This window comes from Orcinus orca, chromosome 13, assembly GCF_937001465.1.
Source record: "Orcinus orca chromosome 13, mOrcOrc1.1, whole genome shotgun sequence".
Lineage (NCBI taxonomy): Eukaryota > Metazoa > Chordata > Mammalia > Artiodactyla > Delphinidae > Orcinus > Orcinus orca.
In genome coordinates, this window is record NC_064571.1 from 8890998 (window position 1) to 8908177 (window position 17180).

Genomic DNA, 17180 nt, shown 5'->3' on the forward strand with positions numbered 1-17180 from the left:
TATTAAGATGTAACCCACCCTCAGAGAGCAGGCCCCCAGTGACAAAGCTAGATGATGGAGCCAGTATTACAAGTCCAGTCGGCCTGACTCCACAGCCCATTTTCCCCATGCCAGGTGGTAGCTACCACTGCATTAGGGAACTGGCAATCTCGGTGTTCAAAAGCAAGTGGATGGCAAGCTACTATTAACAGATAGCTATTCCCAACATAATCATCCATTCCTTCCCAAAAAACACAGGAAAGAAATAAGACCAGCCAACTATGGAAGGAGAAGCCAATGTAATGGCTAGTCTTTACTGGAAAGAAGAAACTTTACATCACATTTTGAGTGAGTTAGTGCAGGGGCTCAGTGGGCCAGCTGGTGGGGCACCAGCTTGTAATGGGTTCCACAGCTAGGGCATCGCTGGGCCTCGCCCTTATGCAGCCAGAACCAGATGACAGCACTGTTGTCTTCTTCACCTGAAAGAAAAAAGGTGGCTGAAGGCCATCCAGCCTAGAAGAGGGGACTTTTTCAACGTTAACCTCTCTTCCTCAGACACCTCTGAGACACAGAGTTATGGCCGACACCTTATCAGTTCAAGCTCTCTCCCCATTTTTCAGATGAAGAAACTGAAGCCAAGTTTACCTGTGAGTAAGCTGATCTCTTATCAGAGTCACCACAGGTTCTCACAGTTCCCTGCCTATGTAGAACCCCAAAGCTGGGTCCATCCTGGTATGTACCCCTAGTGCCTAACATGGTGTGTGGCAAAGAGAAAGTACAATAAATATTTTGTAGATGAATACTCCTTCACGCTGCCTCTCCAATGAGCCAGTATTATTGATGTTCCAGGCCTCTTTACCATTAAGGATGACCTACTCGGGCAGAGAGGCCTGAGGGCCAAGACCCTTAGAACAACTTATTTACACACACATCTTCTTTATACACCTACACTCACACACAACAACAGATGTGAAGCAGCTGATAGACATCCTGTATATTAAACAAATATTAAACAAATGGATAAGAAAACAGTGGTGAGGTACTTACAGATGCAGCCCACTATCCGCTTATTGGTGATGGAGGGGACTAAATTAGGGTCTTCCTTGGTACCTGAGGCTGCCTTTGGGGCAAGTATATTGTACGGGTCCTGAAAAACAAATGAAGGACCCATTATGCCAAATGACCCCTACCCTCTAGGGGATAGCAGTACTGTTGCCACAAGCCAGGTTTCCTGGATGGAAGGCTCCCAGAGAGGAGGCCGCTCTGACTCCATCCAAGGCCATGAGCTCCCGAGAAGACACAAGGTTCTCCTCACCAGTCCCTTGCGTGCAGCCAGCATGACCTCCCTCTCCAGCCCAGTGGCCTGCTCATCATCAGTAGGAACACCACCTAAAGGAAAATACGTGAATTATGATGTCGCCTGAAATGATCAAAGAAAATGCACATATGGACATCTCTGCATACTTTTAGTGGGTCCACAGGCTCCTAGAGGTTACCCATACCCACTGACCCCTAAGGACCAGAGTCACGATACCCAAAAGTGGTACACGGGGTGATCCTTTCTTCCTTCGACCATGGAAGCCCATTTTTCGGCACATTTTTTCTAAAACCAGGTCAACCAGAGTCCTAGCGGAGTGCATCGACCTTGAGGCGGGCGCGGGCCTGAAGGGCGGCTTAGCCCCCCCACGTCCCGGATGCAACCCCTGCCCACCAAGGTCAGCCGGCGTCTCCGTTTAGGATTTTTTCGCAGAAGGGTCAGTATGGTGGTCAGTAGCAGCGGCGGCCGAGAACAACGGGGAGACGCCCGCGGAGTCTGAGGTTCTCGAGTCCGTTGGGGCGGTCACTGGGGCCCGGAGGAGCTGAACGGCCTCAAACCCCCCCCCCCGCTCCTTGCTGCCTTAACACCACCCCGGGAGGGCAACGGCGCGGGTCCCCGGCGCTCCCGGCAGGCCAAGTACCTCCAGACGCCATAGAGCGCACCACGGAGACTCCACTGGGACCGCGGGCCCTCAGGGCCTGCGCGGCCAGCGCTCCAGCTGCGCGGAGTAACCTTGAAGCCATCACGCCAGCTACAAACACCAGCACTTCCGGGAGCAGGCTCCGGAGGCAGAAAGCACTTCCGGGGGAGGGCTTCTTTCCCCTCCGTGTCCACCTTCCGCTTCCTTCCGGCCTGGAGCCCGCCCCACTCACCTGACTCGGCCGGGGGGCGGGGCCGCGGGAAAGGCTGCGCATGCGTAGCTCTGCTTCGTTGCGTCCGCCGTGCAGCCGGGCAGGCGTGGAGGCCGTCAGGGTGTCAGTTGTAGGCTTCTGGCGACCCTGCTGTTTACTAACGCTGGGATTAGGTGCAACTCGTTTTGCGTCTGTGGGCCTCAGGGTCTTCGTCCGTGGAACGGGTCAACCACACTGGAGTTCCTGTGCTTCTTGCATGATAGTGGTGCTCAAGCAGCGTGGAGGCAGCTGATGGAAGACGTGAAGCCAGTGCCTGTCAGGATACTTGCTGCACACCGAACTGTCCAGATTTACGAGTGGACTCCCAGAGGCCACTGTGTTAGTTGTGATGCATGCTAATTGTGATGCTGGTTCTCTTGGCAGTGTGTGAGCCACTGCAAACTTGTGGCCCAGCCTACAAGAACTTGGGCAGGACCTGCCCGCAGTCCAAGCATCAGTTTCCTGGTCCAGGCCTCAGGCGAGGCTGGGGAGGGGGAGGAAGGTAGGGCCAGACTGTGGGCCCCTCCCAGGACCAAAGACCTTGGTGATGTAGGGTGAAGGGGTGGCTACTGGGAGGCTGTTAACTCAGAAGAGGTTAAGGGAGGGGAAGCAGGAAGCAGAGTTGATAATGGAGAATGGAGTCCCAGAACGTACTGGGACGGGAGTTCTGCGTTTAAAACTGAAAACATCTTCCGTAGCTCCCCCATTGCCCACAAGCTAAGATGTGCAAGTTTCTTAGGGTGGGCTTTGTAAACACTGCCTGCCATGGGCTCCTAGGCCCTAGTTCCCATTGTCATTATAGCCCTGTCACAGTCTGGCTGCATGCAGTATCGGTTTCCCTACCGGATAGAAAACCCCTTCAGAGCAGGAATTATGCACTATTCACCTTTGAATTCTCACTGCCTTGCAGAGGCCCGGCATATAATAGGATCAAGTAAATTTTAGTAAATTTATTTTTTGGAGAGAATATACGGAATCAGTTTTGTAGGGCTTCTCCTGGCCCAATGAGGTCAATTTGAGGAGGGTTGAATTGGGGAGGGTTGAAGTCCCAGGTGTTCCCACCTGTCCCGTGGGGGTTATATTTTCAAAAGGACCTGATGGAGCATTTCTTCACGTGAGCACAGCTGGTCTTCGTGGGTGACCCTCTATCAAGAAAAAAAAAAAATCATCCCTAAGGCCAAAGATGTCTGGATCCTCTTTAAAGATGTGTTTTGCTTTTAATGGCTTCTGCTGTTAATCCCTTCTTCCTTACCTCCACTGCACCCCTTCCAAATTAAATTGGGAAAAAATTCCCTTAAGTCCTAGGAATGTTCCCCAAGAATCTATAGTTGATGTGTACTTATGGTTAGATGTTTAATGCTGGAGGGAGAAAAAAGCATTGGTCTGGAAAATAGGTGTTCTGGGATGGAACCCCACCAGCCAACTCAGCAAGTCACTTTTTGTTTTGGCCACCATTTCCTCATCAGTAAAATTATGATTAGACAGATTAGTATTTCCCAAAGTATATCCCATGGACTCCTGGTCTCCGGATATGCTCTCAGTAAAAAGGACTCGGTCAAGATAGGAAAGTTCTGCATTTGATAACCACCCTTTTGGAGATGAAGACACTAGCATGTTAAAGACTGATGAGGACTGCAACAGAGAATGCTGTTTAATTTTCCCATCATAATTGAGCACTGTTTGCCAAGAAACACCTGCTAACCCAACTCTCAGCGGACCAGGGAGAAATTCTGTTCTGATGTGTTATGGTTCCCTCCTGCCTGACCATAAGATAGTTTATTCCAGGCTATAAAATGGAAATAGAGTTGAGGCTTGTTTCTCCCTCTCACAGTAGGCTTGCCTAATCATAGGATGTTTTTTGCAGGTCTTTGTTTAGCTCACAAAAGCCCTAAGATTATTCAGTCTAAGCTGGTGAGCTCCAAAGTCGGGACCAGGCTCCAGGGCATCCCCACAGTTCCCGCCCCTGGCTTCCTCGAGCTCTCACCACCCTCCGCTTACAACCCTGCCCTCAAATGTCTCCTTGAGAAACAGATTGGCTTGGGGAACGGCCTACCACTCCTTCCTACTCCGTTGTCTTTGCCAAAATAATAAACTTTTATTGAGTATTATTTTTTACTTTTATAGGAAAATTCCTATAGTGGTCAAAATAAACGCTCATTGTAATAAGTCAAACAACACATATGTTTAAGGAAAAAGTTGATTGTTGACAGTTTCATGTTTATCCTTTTTCTTCCTTTTTCTCTGCTCGGGTTTCTCAAGTTTAGTGCTATTGACATTTGGGGCTGGAAAATTACTTTCAGGGTGTTGTGGGGGGAGGTGCTTTCCCGTGTGCATTGCAGGATGTTCAGCGTCTGTGCCATTAGCACTCCCCAGTGGTGACAACCAAAAACGTCTTCAGTCATTACCATATGTCCCCTGGAGGGCAAAATTGCCCGATTGAGAATCACGACTCCATTCTCCTACAGTCATATTCAACAAATACACATATTGCGATGTTTCTTAAAAATATACAGAAATATAAATGAATAGAAAATAGAAAAATATATCACTATTATACAAATTATGAGTAAATTTCTTTTTTCACTTAGAAATATTTTGTGGGCATCACAAATCGATACATAGAGCTCTGACTCATTTTATGTAGTTGCTGCATAATATTCCCTACTGTGAAAGTACTACCTATGAATTTACCCAACCATTTTCCTCTTGATGAATATGCAGATGGTTTCTAGTTTTTTGCCTGTCAATGCTGGGATGCACATCTGCAGTATATATAGCCTTATATTCTGGAGTCTTCATTTATGAGGAATAGGGTCAAAGGATGTGTACATCAAATATAAAAATAAATTCTGCCCAAAAAAACAAAAAAAAATGTTATTGCAATATATAATATAAAAAATAGTGCAAAAATTTCTATACAGGGTAAGAACAAATCTATGCACCTTCCAACCAGGTCAAGAGAGCTTTTTTTTTTTCGTGGCCACACCGTGTGGTATGTCGTGCGCCCCCTGCAATGGAAGGGCGGAGTCTTAACCACTGGACAGCCAGGTAAGTCCCCAAGAGTCAAGAGAGTTTTGATAGTGTCTGTAAAGCTTTTTTTGTTTTTAAAGAAAGCTCTGCAGAAAATACGGCAAAATATTAATAATTTTAAAATCTACGTCATTAAAAAAAAAAAATTCTGCCAGACTGTTTTCTCAAAAGTTTGAAGCAGTTCATGCTCCCACCAGCAGGGCACGTGAGTGCCGGTTCCCACCTCCACATGTGAGGGTTACCCACATTTTGCCAAGTCTTCCCACTGATGGATGGAAAATAAGATGCTGTTGGAGGGCCTTCCCTGGTGGCACAGTGGTTAAGAATCTGCCTGCCAATGCGAGGCGACATGGGTTCGAGCCCTGGTCCGGGAAGATCCCACATGCCGCAGAGCAACTGAGCCTGTGCGCCACAACTACTAAGCCTGCGCTCTAGAGCCAGCGAGCGACGACTACTGAGCCCATGTACCACAACTACTGAAGCCCACGTGCCTAGAGCCCGTGCTCCACAACAAGAGAAGCCACCACAAGGAAGAGTAGCCCCCGCTCGCCGCAACTAGAGAAAGCCCGCGTGCAGCAACGAAAACCCAACGCAGCCAAAAATAAAATAAATTAATTTAAAAAAAAAGATGCTGTTGGAGTTCGTATTTAAGTTCCCTGAACTCTAAGGCAACTGACCTTCATTTCATAAGTTTATTGATTATTTGCATTTCCTCGGCTGTGAACTGCTGGGCTCAGTTTCATTTTCTTTCAGACGGGCATACCACCTACCTCTGGAGCTGTTTTGAGGACTAAACGAGTTAACACAAAGTGCTCAGAACCATGCCTAACACATTGTAAGCGCTCAGTTAATGCTGGCTTAAAAACTGTCTATTCAAAACTACCATATGACCCAGCAGTTCCACTCCTGGGTATATATCAGAAAAAAACCAAAACACTAGCTTGAAAAGATACATGCACCGCAATGTTCATAGCAGCATTATTTATAATTGCCAAAATATGGAAGCAGCCTAAGTGTCCATCAACAGATGAATGGATAGAGAAGACGTGATATATATATAGATAGATAGATAGATACATAGATACATAGATACATAGATAGATACACACACACATAACATACAACGGAATATGACTCAGCCATAAAAAAGAATGAAATTTTGCCACTTGCAGCAACATGCATGGACTTGGAGGGCGTTATGCTAAGTGAAACAAGTCAGGCAGACTGTATGATATCACTTCCATGTGGAATCTAAAGAACTAGTGAATATAACAGAAAAGAAGCAGACTCACAGATATAGAGAGCAAGCTAGTGCTTACCAGTGGGGAGGGGGGAAGGAGGGAGGGGCAAGATAGGGGCAGGGGATTAAGAGGTACAAACTATTATGTTTTTATATAATAACATGTAAGGATATATTGTACAACATGGGGACTATAGCCAATATTTTATAATAACTATAAATGGAGTATAACCTTTAAAAATTGTGAATCACTATATTGTACACCTGTAATTTATAAAATATTGTACAGCAACTATACTTCAATAAAAAAAATTAAATCATTAATGAGTATTTTTTTAAAAACTGTCTATTCAGTACATTCATAGTTGCTTGTATTTACCTAAAGGAACTCTGGAAGGATACACAGGAAACCAGTACAAGTAGTTACCTCTGTGTCCATGTTGGGTGGGGGAGGGAATTGGGCCCTTGAGGACGGGGTGGAGTGAGACTGTTCCCTGCAGGCCTCTTATACCATTTGGGGGTCTTGTTTTAACTGTGTGAATGTATCATCTGTTCAGAAATGAAATAAACATTTTTAAAATTGGCTATTCATATTATTTTGGGAGATTGTTTAATTGATTTGCAGAGACTCAATGTTAGGGAAGTTATATCAATTCCTTTCCATGGGCCAAGGCTGGTCACTATTCAAGAGTGAGTCAAATGTGGCTTCTGCCTTGAATCTATCAGGAGGAATTGGAAGGGGGGAGGTTGATCTTCACTTGGGCCAAGTTCACACAAGCTTGAAGGAATGGGGTCAAAAAAAAGGACTTAATCTGCAATTCTGTTGCCAGAAAGAGCAGCTCTGACTGGATCACAGAGGCCCCACCTCTTACAAAAGCAGATGCAGGACCAGTTTTTAATTATAACAAGGCGTGAGGGAGACAGTTGCCGCGTGAGGCCTGGCCCCATCCTGCAGCATTCAGGGACAGCTCGGAGCCCCGGCGCCTCCTAGTGGGAGCTGAGGATCATGTGACCCAGGGGCTGAACCTCTGGCAGGCTGCTGGGGGCCAGGACCCTTCTGGTGGAAAAGCCAGGTCAGAACAAACTGAATGTTTTTGTGCAGATGCTGCAAACCCAAAATGGGTCACCTGGCGCCGTGTCAGCACGGGGCCTGGCCGGGCTGAGGCTCAGAGGGATCCGAGGGAGCTTCTTATTTACTGTGTGTGTGTGTGTGTGTGTGTGTGTGTGTGTGTGTGTGAAATGAAAGCAGTCTGGTGAACCACGGGGCAGTACAGGACACCTCACGCAGGAGAAAGGTGAATTGCCGCCCTTCCTCCTCCTCCCAGGACTCTTCTCTCACCCACTGATCCCCCTGCCCAGCCCTGTAGAGTTCTGTTTATTCTTTCAAGGAGGAACCTGAACCCCACCTGGGAAGTCCTAGTATTCCTCTCTTCCTCTACATCCACCTCTTCCTTCCCCCTCCCTCTGGGCCAAGATCTGTTGTTCCCAAGTCAGTTGGGGCCCCACTGCACTGCATGGAAGAGGTTAGAAGAGGACTGTTTGCAGAGGGTGCACAGGGTTTAGGGAACCCCAAGGGATGGTGAAGACCAGGGACGGCCATGGTGGGATGCTCTGACCACCTGGGCCAGGCAGTGTTGGCACGTGGTGACCACTGTAGCAGCAGGGGGCGCTGTGCCCGGGCCAGAGCCTGGCGGGGGCGGGAAGGGCCCCTGCTTCCCCAGCCTCGCTCTCCTCCCACCCTCCTCGCTGCCTGGCTGGCCACCAGAGGACAAGGGAGTCCCTGGATGTGGGCCATGGAGGTTAGTGCCCCCCAAGCAGAGAGAGCAGGGAGAGGGGTGGAGCGTGGACCTGGGGGACCAGGCAGGGAGTGACCAGCATAATTCTCCAGCTGGGACAATCCCTGCTCAGGTGGCTCAACCACACTGTCACCGACGTTTTCAGCTCCTTGCTCCCTTGCCCACTGATCTCAACACTAAATTTACGCAACCGTGTTTTTTCTGCTTTCCTGCTTCCAAGGTGGCTAGCACTGCTGGAGAACGTCACACACTATGACAGGCTCGTGACTGTTGCCCTTGGCTGAGCCATTGTTATTGGGAGCTTGGCAGTTCTTTTTTTTTTTTTTTTTTTTTTTTGCAGTACGCAGGACTCTCACTGTCGTGGCCTCTCCCGTTGCAGAGCACAGGCTCCGGACGTGCAGGCTCAGTGGCCATGGCTCATGGGCCCAGCCGCTCCACGGCATGTGGGATCTTCCCGGACCGGGGCACGAACCCGTGTCCCCTGCATCGGCAGGCAGACTCTAAACCAGTGCGCTACCAGGGAAGGCCGCTTGGCAGTTCTTTTGCTCACTGTTCTTTCTTTCTTTCTTTTTATTGATTTATTTTTGGCTGTGTTGGGTCTTTGCTGCTGCGCGCGGGCTTTCTCTAGTTCCAGCGCGCGGGCTTCTCATTGCCGTGGCTTCTTTTGTCGTGGAGCACGGTGCTCAAGGCACACGGGCTTCAGTAGTTGTGGCACGTGTGCTCAGTAGTTGTGGCTCACAGGCTCTAGAGCGCAGGCTCAGTAGTTGTGGTGCACAGGTTTAGTTGCTCTGCGGCATGTGGGATCTTCCCAGACCGGGGCTCGAACGTGTGTCCCCTGCATTGGCAGGCGGATTCTTAACCACTGCGCCACCAGGGAAGCCCTTGAGCACTGTTCCTAAGCCCTAGCCCTACCCACCTGTATTTTACTCAGCCTCCCTTCCCTCCTCTTCCTCTTTGACCCTCCTCTTCCCCTCCCTTCCTTCCTTCTCTCTGGTCTTGGAGGAACTGGGTCTCCCCTCCCCAGGGCTGCTCCTTCGCCTGCCGGGCTCTTCCTCCTGTCCCTGCATCAGGCACCTTCTCTTGGCCTTCAAGCGTGCTGAGACACGAGTCTTTCCTCCACACAGCGCCTCTCTGTCCTCAATCTGTCTTCTCGTTCCAGACTTCTTGCAAGAGTTGCTCCCTCCCTGAGTCTACATCTTCAGCAACCACTTACACGTGGTCTCACCCAGCCGTCCTTCTGACCACACTGTGCCCTGAAATTCTGTCCTCCTATTTGCCAACCCCCAGACTCCTTTACAACCTCATTTTCTTAGATACCTTCCCAATGTGACCCGCCTCCTCCTTGCCTCCCCAAAACTAAACTTCAAGGCTGCCTTTCAGCCTCTCTTCTTGGCTTTTCTCCTTCTGCTGGAGGCTGGATCTCAGCTGCCACTTCCTTGACTCAAGCCCCACCAGAGCCCTCTTCCCGCTCCCAGCCCACTCTCTCCAACTAAGCTGGCCACCCCCATCGGCACCTCGTGGTTCTTCAGGGACTGCAGAATCAAGTTATCCAAACTCACCATCTTTCCCCTCCAAGCGTCCTCTACCTCTCCCTCCCTGTCCACCTCTTCCCTGCTTACAAACCTCCAGGGACTCCCCCTCTCCTAGAGAATGAAGGCCGACTACCCCGACAAGTCTTTAAATCCTGCCTCTGCTGCCCTCGCCCTTGGCTTTCCAACCACGACTTATTCTTTGCTGTTTTACCAAAGGCCTCTCTGCTTTTTCCCTTTAGGGATTTTAGGACCAGTTCTGACACCTGCCTCCCAGGGTGGAGAGTTGTTCCCCCATTGTGTTTTCTCATAGCACTTTAGACAAATCTAAGCAACTGGGTTTGAATCCAGTGTCTTCTTTATTAGCTCTGTGACCTTGGCCAAGTAGCTTAATCTCTCTGAATCTCTATAAAATGGTAACCTGTAACCTCAGTCCAGAAATAACCCTACACATTAATGGTCAATTGATTTTCAACAAGGGTGCAAAGACAATGGGGGAAAGAATAGTTTTTTCCACAAATAGGAAATGTCCAGAACAGGCAAATTCGTAGAGACAGAAAGTAGATCAGTGATTGCCAGGAGCTGGGGGAAAAGGGGAATGGGAGTGATTGCTAATGGGTTCTGATTTTTCTTTTGAGGATGTTCTGGAATTAGTGATAATGATTGCCAAACCTAGTGCATATACTAGAAACCACTTTAAAAGGATGACTTATGGTATATGAATTATATCTCAACTTTTAGAAATCAAGCCCCCCCAAAAAAGAAAGAAAGGTCCACTTCACAGGGTGGTTGTGAGGGTCAAATGAGGCAGCATATGGGAAATGGCTGTGTTGCCTTTGATGCTGAGAGAGTGGCTGTGTATCCACCTTTCTCTCCCACTAGAGTATGAGCTCCCCCTGGGCAGGACCTGCTGGACCACATTCATCTTGTTCCTCTCTTTATCCAAGTACCTAGCATGGAGTCCAGCATGCAGTAAGTATTCAACAAATCCCAGTTGTCTCCATAAAAGTCAGCTATACTGCTTTTGTTTTTTTTATTTTTTAATTTTATTTATTTATTTATTTTGGGGGGGTGCTGTGGTGTGTGCATGCGGGATCTTAGTGCCCTGACCAGGAACTGAACCGCTCCCCCTGCAGTGGAAGCACGGAGTCTTAACCGCTGGACTGCCAGGGAAGTCCCCACGTGTTTTTTTTTTTTTTTTTTGGTACACTGCTTTTGTAAGCCGATGGGAACACGTTATAGGTAAGCACACATGCATGTGAATACATTCAAAAAATGAGTTCATGAATCCACAGGGTTATTGGGGCAATTCATCTGAACTGGACACTTGTTCAGCTCAGAGTAAGCAGAAGGTTCAAAGAAGGAGCTTCCAAAACGTTCTCCTCCCAGAATGACATCAGAGAGCCTGAGCTCAAATCATCCTCTAAATACAGGTCTAGAGGGCTTCCCTGGTGGCACAGTTGTTGAGAGTCCGCCTGCCGATGCAGGGGACACGGGTTCGTGCCCCGGTCCGGGAAGAGCCATGGCCGCTGAGCCTGCGCGTCCGGAGCCTGTGCTCCGCAGCGGGAGAGGCCACAACAGTGAGAGGCTCACGTACCGCAAAAATAAATAAATAAAAATAAATAAATAAATACAGGTCTAAAGAATTAAAAAAAAAAAAAAAAACACAGAAAAGTGACATGCCAAGGATAGCCCATGGTATATACCCTTTATTCAGTCCTCATCCTTGAATCTCAGTTCTGTCCCAGGAAGGAGTGTTTTAATCCCAAAAAGGCTCTGGGCCTGTCAGTGGAGTCTTGCACGGAATCACCCTCACTGGTTTTTGTTTTGATATTACATGCTTCATCTACAGGAATAACTTTGTATTAGACCTCACCTCCTGAATTCTCTGTAGACTCTTAAAATCGACCTGGTTTCCAACTGAGCTCACTTTGGGTCCCCTCATCCAGTTCTTGGAATCTGTCCTCTGGGCTGACACACTGGGGTTCCCCTCCTGTCAGTGTGTGGTTCTTCCTCAGCAATAGTCGCCTGGGTGGCCCCTCTTGGGGCCTAGCCACCGACTCCCACGTGTAGGCTTGTTACTACCGTTTTTGGGACTCCCTGTTCCCAGCTCCTCCCATCTCTGTTTGGCCTCTGTTCCTTCAGTACTGAATTGGATCCTGCTGAGGAAACCCCTTAGCCTGGCCCTTGAAGTCCTCATCAAGCTGGCTGTCGCCTATGAGTCCTGTACTGCCCCACTGATAGGTGACATTCCAGTCCTCAAATGTACCATTTGCATTCATGTCTTGGCACATTCCTCGCATGCTTTTTCCTCCTTTTGAAAATAAGTTGTCATTTCCAACTCAAACTTCAAGACTGTGGGGCTACGTTGTCTGTGAGGTCATCAGACTCCCCCCACCCCTCACCGGCAGGGTCTCATCCCACTCCTGTGTGCTCCAGAAGCATCAGGCACACCTCCATTATGGGGTTGATTACATTGCAGGGTAATTATCTTTTTGCATGTGGTTTGCATCTAGGCGGCTAAGGCATGGTAGGTGCTCAGGGTTTGTTGAATGATTACTGAATGGACTAACGCTTTACACAGGACAATTGTTGAGCTGTCTTTTGCTGTACCTGGTTGTTGAAAACTTTGTTCATTTTGTTACATAATATCCTTGTATAAAATCCCACATGAGAAATGACTTCTGGAATGGAAAATAAGGGAAAAATTTTATTTCCTCCTACCTCAGAGACTCTATATTATATAGAGAAGCATGTAGCCCTTCATGTTTCCCCCCTCTTTTTCTTGCTTCCAAGAAGCTCAGAGACAGATTTAATATTCATTCACATAATCACATTAGCCCTGTTGGCCAAAATTTGGGTCTCCTCCCTCATTGTGGTTTTGATTTTTTATCTTTTCTCTAATAAATCTTGAAATCAGTGTAGTGTGGAGGAAGAGGTATAGACTATGGAGTCAGAGAAACATGGATTTAGATGGTCTCAGTAACTAGCAGCTGTGCAACTTGGGCAACTTTCTTAACCTCTCTGAACCTCCAATTTCCCTTTTGTAGGGCTGTTTAAAAGGGTTAAATTACAACTCATATTGCGTATGCAGCACCTACTAGGTGATCAATAAATGATAATTACATGAAGTAGAAGTTATGGATGAATAAAATAATTGGAAGTGTCACTCCAGGCTGGCTTTTGGAAAAATAAGCAGCTACTCACGTGGCATGACTTGGGAAGGAGCAAGGCCAGCTCCCCTGAATCAGTCCCATCACTAGGGTGTGTTCAAAGGACTCTTAGGAACACAGTTCTTTAACTGGGCTAAGAGATCAAGTCACTAGGAGTGGGCATGCATAGCAGGGGGTCCCCTGGAGCAGGGCCTGAGGGAACAGAGATCCCAGGAAGAGGAGCTGGAGGAGTAGGAGGAGGGGGAGGGAGAGGACAACGGGGCAGGTCCTCAGCTGCCCATGGCCAGGCCCTGCAGGGGTCTCTCCTGTAGTCCCTGAGCCACCCGAAGCAACCCTGTTGGCCAAACCTCTTTTTCTCTCTCCAGGGTCCTCTGGGAAGAATACAGAGGGCCTCAAGGACACAGACCCTGAACACAAGCAAAGAAGTAGGACAACAGGTCTCCAAAGTGAAGGCAAAACCCTAAGAGATGTGGGGAAAGACAGGTCAGTAGCAAGGAGAGCCCTGGGGTTAAATGCTGGCTCTCATAACCCCGTGTATGGCCCTGGGCCAGGCAGGTGGCCTCCAAGCCTCAGTTTCTTCATCTGAAGAATGAGGGTAGCAGTAATGCCCTCCAGCCTGCTGTGAAGAGGTAAAATTGGAGGAAGCATTTATACACTGAAAAGGATTATTCTTGTGTAGGTTATTTTCAATTTTGCCTGTCTCTTTATCTTAAACTTTGAAATGATGCTCATTAAAATGGATCTAACCTATATATGTTTAAAACGGCAAGAGTTCTCCAAACAACAGTAAGGAGTTCAGATGGGATCTGTTCAACTTCTCCATTATCCCTTTTGACAACTGGAAGTCAGATGAATTAATGGGCCTGAACTCCTAGAGGTGATGATCAAAGGAAGTCAAAGCAGCAATGTTGCTGGGAAGGCCTCCCAGCACAGCAGGACTGCTGCCTTCCCAGCCATCACATCCTGGCCCCAGAAGAGGGGGCTTGCTCACGGTATGGGCTTAGCCAGAGTTCCAGCAGCAGCTCTCCACCATCCTGCCTGAAAAACCACACAAGAGGATGATTAGTTACTCATGATGCCTAATTAAAAATCAGTTCTCCAAAAAAAAAAAAAAATCAGTTCTCCAGAAGAGTAGGATGTGGGTTTTAACTGATGGCAGGACTGGCGGAGGACAAAGAGGAATAATGTGTAAATGGCCCAAATCAATGCCAGGCATGGGGTAGGGGCTCAACCGGTATTTGTTGAGTGTGAGTCTGAGGGCCAAGGCCCTCCAATGCGCGTGCACACAGACGTTCACACACAATCAGGGACAGATCCATTCGCAAAGCAAAACGTGGCGAATCATAACCATGGATGGTGGTTACGAGCGCAGTGCTCCCAACACACAAGGCCTGTAGCGTCTCAACTTTAAAAAGAACCGAAGTGCTAGGACGACCAGGTCTGGAATCGAATCTTGACACCGCCCCCTTCTGTCCGTGTGCCTTTGGCAAGTGGCCCTTTCCCCCGGGGCCTTGGTGTCCTCATCTGTAAAACGGACACCATCGTGCCCAGATAAGGATTCAGCGATTTACTGAATTTACTAAGGGTCAGCGTGGGGAGGCAAGCCGTTGCTGGCGGGAGCCAGGGCTGGTGCCGGGAGCGCGCCTGCGAGGCCGCCTGCAACCTCTGGGGGGCGCGCACGTGGTGCGCACGTGGAGGGAGTTGCGCACGCGGCCCGGAGGCTGGGCGCGCAGGGAGCAGCGGTCCCGGAAGCTGTTACTAGAGGTTAGTGGCTTGCTGAGGCCGACCTTGAGGTGCTGGGAGGCCCCCGCAGTCCAGGAGGTAGGGACCCGCGCCTGTCCCCGGCCGGCCCGCCGGTCCTGCGTCCTCCACCCCCACCATCTTGGAGTCCTGTGCCCGCTCCCTTTCCCCGCTAGCCGGCCCTGTCCCCTGCCACCCTCCCGGGCCTCCTGAGCCGTGCCCTTCGTGACGAGGGCTCCCTGTGCCGACTTCCTCCCGCAACTCAGGGAGTAGGCCGGCCAGCTCCGTTTTACAGGTGAGGAAACTGAGGCTGAAGGTCCTCGAGAGGCGCATGGTGGCCACACAGTAACTTCCCCGCTGGGACTCTGGTCGGTCCCAAGCCCCGTGTCGGTCAGCTGTCCTCCCGGCTTGTACTTTCATGGATTTCTTTGTTCCACGTGTGCATTTGCGTTTGACTCTGATCTGAGCACAGGGATGGCCCGGATGAAGACAGGCCAGGCCCTCCTCTCCCCGGGTGGCACCGTCACCAAGGCATGGTTCGCTTTGTTGCAGTGGAGATGTCTTCAGGCCAATTTGGAATTGGTTTGTGTTTTGATTGATTTGGTGTTTGTTGTTGTTTGCGCATTTGTTTTTCATGTTCCCCAGGGCACAAAGGGTCGCTGTCGTTTTTTCTTTCCAGAAAGGCTGTCTGTTCCCTCCCCTGCCCAGTCTGACGGATGTGTGGTTTATGATACTGGAGACTGTTTGGCTTTTCTTTGTGGATAAAACTCATCTTGTTTCATCTTTCAAATAGTGAGCTGAGTCCTTGCTGACCAGAGCCTCTGCCCTCACTGACATTCCTGAGCTATTAAATATTTGTTTAAAGGGACAGACATAAAGCATGGTGTTAGGAATAAGGCATCTTGAAGAAATGGTCTTCATAAAAGCACAATAGTTGTAATATTCTGAGTTAATCTTGGATCTTAATGTATCAAGGCTCAAAGCACTATGGAGTCCGTAATTATTTGCCCTGGTGGTCACACTTTAAGACAGATTACTTTATTTTTCTTGTAGCCTGGAAAGTAAAAGAACAAAAAAGTGAGGTGATGTGTTGAAATCAAATGTGAGACCATGATGAAGAATGGGAGAGGCTGGGGACGGAGGCTGATAAAGGCTTTGGACTTGGGTTTGCAGGACTTGGGGTCCTGCAGTGGGGTACGTTTGACAGACAGAGCCCCAGTCCCTGGGCTGCACTGGGGAGGTGGGAACATGGCCGAACCAGGGAGCCGTGCTCTAAGATGGGCTCCTTAATGTGGAAAGAATTGAGCGAGATTGAGGAGGAATAGGCCTTGGATGGTTGGGTGTTGCGGGCTTGCAGGGGAGACAGCGGAAGAAGAAGTAAAGTTTAGACGATAAGTGTGTCTCCCCATTGGACTGGAGCAGGGCCTTCACATCATTGCTTTTGTCCCCTCCAGTGTTCCCATCTCGACACCTAGCACACAGCGCTCGGAGCCGGTCAGACTAACCAGAATTATCGTTTTTAATTGGTTCTAGGATGCATCTTTGCTCACGTTTTAACAGCTCGATGTTGAGCTGGGTCCCACAGTGGATGGTGTCTTCCTCTGTGCCGTCGTTCATCTGGCAGCTTTTTGTCTTTCTTAGTTGCACAGAAGGTCACAGTGCTCTTAAAATGTTAGCTCTGATGAATTGCAGGTTTCAGAGTTGGAGCCTCAGGCAGAAAAGATGACCTGTTATCAGACTGTGTTTCTCTACTGTGGCTCATTTCTTCTTCTTTGAAAATGCTAATGTTTTCAAGGAACTCAAGGGAGGGGGTTGGTCAAAGCCAAGAACAATAGGTACAAGTAAAAAAAGTGTATTACTTTGTGGGTTGGAGAGGGAAGAAACAGCTGGTGGATGTGTCTTCTTTGCGGGGAAAATTGGACTGCTGTATAACCACTGGCAGAGCAATACCTTTGAGGGGCACGTGCTTTACGGCAACCAGCCTTAGCTGCCCGCTGAGCAGGCAGCCCTAGCCCATAAGCCTGCTCATGACCAGCCAATCTGAACACACCTTTTGGGACAGTGGGGCCCAGGCTCCATCATCCACTGGGGTCTTGGTGACCCCGGGTCTGTCTCTTAGCAGACACCTCCCAGTGCTGCAAGTTCAAGGGCAGAGGCCCTATCTTCCCCTTCCTTGGTATCCCAGGGCTCAGCACAAGACCTGACACATCAGAGATGCTAAGTTGGGTTTTGCTGAGCAGAACTCTACTGGACAAGTTGGGGCAAGTTGTCTTTCTGGTGCCTAGGTCAGTCTTCATCTCGTAGGAATCATGTTCTGGGTCAAGGTTCCGTTTCACAGCCCTCAATCCTCCCTGCAGCTGCTTCGTGAGTTACTGGTTTTGTGAGCTAACCTGGACACTGTCTTTCTCTCCAGCCCCCATCTCTCTTATTTCTAACTCTTGGCTTTCAGAATGAGCTTTTGGGACCTAGTCCTCTTATAAATTAG

At 48.9% G+C, this 17180-nt stretch overlaps 1 protein-coding gene across 1 annotated transcript; it reads right to left on the reverse strand.

The window, feature by feature from the left end:
• Nucleotides 1-263: 263 nt before the first annotated feature.
• LOC101287413 (cytochrome c oxidase subunit 5B, mitochondrial) lies at nt 264-2124 on the reverse strand. The gene is made up of 4 exons (XM_004277775.4): nt 1938-2124; nt 1295-1368; nt 1027-1126; nt 264-458 (listed from the first exon to the last, which is right to left on the reverse strand). Exons 1-4 carry the CDS (start codon nt 2038-2040, stop codon nt 346-348), a joined length of 390 nt encoding a protein of 129 aa, XP_004277823.1. The 5' UTR covers nt 2041-2124; the 3' UTR covers nt 264-345.
• Between the last annotated feature and the right edge of the window lie 15056 nt (nt 2125-17180).

Bases quoted from the DNA above. Each gene is read 5' to 3' on its own strand.
- LOC101287413 (XM_004277775.4), bottom strand. From the start codon at position 2,040: ATGGCTTCAAGGTTACTCCGCGCAGCTGGAGCGCTGGCCGCGCAGGCC. The intron at 1,127-1,294 runs GTGAGGAGAACC...TTTGTTTTTCAG, and splicing joins TGGCTGCACGCAAGGGACTG to GACCCGTACAATATACTTGC. The intron at 459-1,026 runs GTAAGTACCTCA...TTTTTCTTTCAG, and splicing joins GCGGATAGTGGGCTGCATCT to GTGAAGAAGACAACAGTGCT.